Below are 1,374 nucleotides of genomic sequence, written 5' to 3' on the forward strand. Positions count from 1 at the left end.
ATTTCTAACTTTGACACTAAGATTCTAGAAGCAGGTGATCAATCTTGAGAGAATTAAATAAAGATTAATATGCTTAAGAAAATATTAACTTTCAAACTCTTACAGACTCTTATAGTGTAGATGAAGATCAGACTTATAAAGATTTCTATATACAACTTCAGACATTGAATAACTGTCTTATCAAGCTCAAGAGTATACAGAATAGTGATAGAAGATGTTATACTTCAGCTACTTATACACCTGCACTCAGACAACCGCTCCAGCACGAACTCGCTCGATTTTTCGAATAAGAACCCGCCGATAGATCCATCGAAACGCCCTCGATCATACGAGCATTTTGACCCCATCGCCGACCGCATACCCCGTGTGATGGTGGAGTTATTCAGCCAAACATGAACCAGACATTGTTCGAAACTCCTGTGTGGGATTATCCCCCGTTCTCCCCTACCACACCACAACCCCGGGCCAAATTGCCATACAAATTGTAAGATGAAGAGACCTAGCCATATGCACCAATCTTCTCGATTTTGGAAGATCCCCGATCTGTAATTGTGGAGATATCTGAGGAGCAACCTCCGCGAAAACCCTGTCCATCTTTGATGTTCCAAAACATCAACGCCAAGTCCCACCCTCGTACCGCCCTTCCCAATCTGGCCCATCCCCGGCAGAACAATACAAAAAGATACCTCAGCAACAGTAGTCGATACATAACCAGCGGACAATGAGTCAACAGAACAAGTCAACAGCATGTCAACAACTATAAATTCAGTATACCCCAAGGTCTGACTGAGCCTTTGATCCCTGCACAGTGAGATATATTAAATCTAGTTTTAATACCTCAATATTCAATAGATTCTGCAAGGAATTGAGAACAGCAACACTAGATTTCTATTAAATTTGAGAATTAACTCTATATTGATATAATCATTGACAAAGTCTTCTATTTTGAGATATAAATAACCAGTTCCTCTACATCCCACTGACAATATTTATATTATTATATAGAAACAGACTTATATTCTCTATAATATCAAGACTCTGAAGAGGAAAAGTCTTGATAGAGAGTATACAGTAGTGCATATCTTAGCAGTTTCTATCTTATTCTTCTACAGCAGTTAATGCAAAAAAAAGATCTTAGAAATAGTTTTTTACTTCTCTTGAAAAAGTAAGATGTTTTTCTCTGGATTTTACACAATATTCTTATAAAGAATTAAAAACAGAGTTGTTTTCTGTCATAATTTTATATTCTTTTAAGTAAGAATTACTTTTTCAGTGACTGAAGAGCTTTCATTAATACTTAATTCTTTTTTACACTCTTTATTAACTGATTTGAGTTGCACACTTGTTGTGTGAGAAGAATTGAATGATTTAGAA

At 36.2% G+C, this 1,374-nt stretch overlaps 1 protein-coding gene across 1 annotated transcript; it reads right to left on the minus strand.

The window, feature by feature from the left end:
- Nucleotides 1–224: 224 nt before the first annotated feature.
- On the minus strand, nucleotides 225–782 carry BDBG_00883 (uncharacterized protein; the record flags this gene model as incomplete). The annotated part of the gene is made up of 1 exon (XM_002629591.2): nucleotides 225–782. A coding segment is annotated over one exon (558 nt), but the record flags the coding sequence as incomplete, so codon positions are not given.
- Nucleotides 783–1,374: the final 592 nt, after the last annotated feature.

The sequence above is a fragment of the Blastomyces gilchristii genome (genome assembly GCF_000003855.2).
Source record: "Blastomyces gilchristii SLH14081 genomic scaffold supercont1.1, whole genome shotgun sequence".
NCBI classification, from domain to species: domain Eukaryota; kingdom Fungi; phylum Ascomycota; class Eurotiomycetes; order Onygenales; family Ajellomycetaceae; genus Blastomyces; species Blastomyces gilchristii.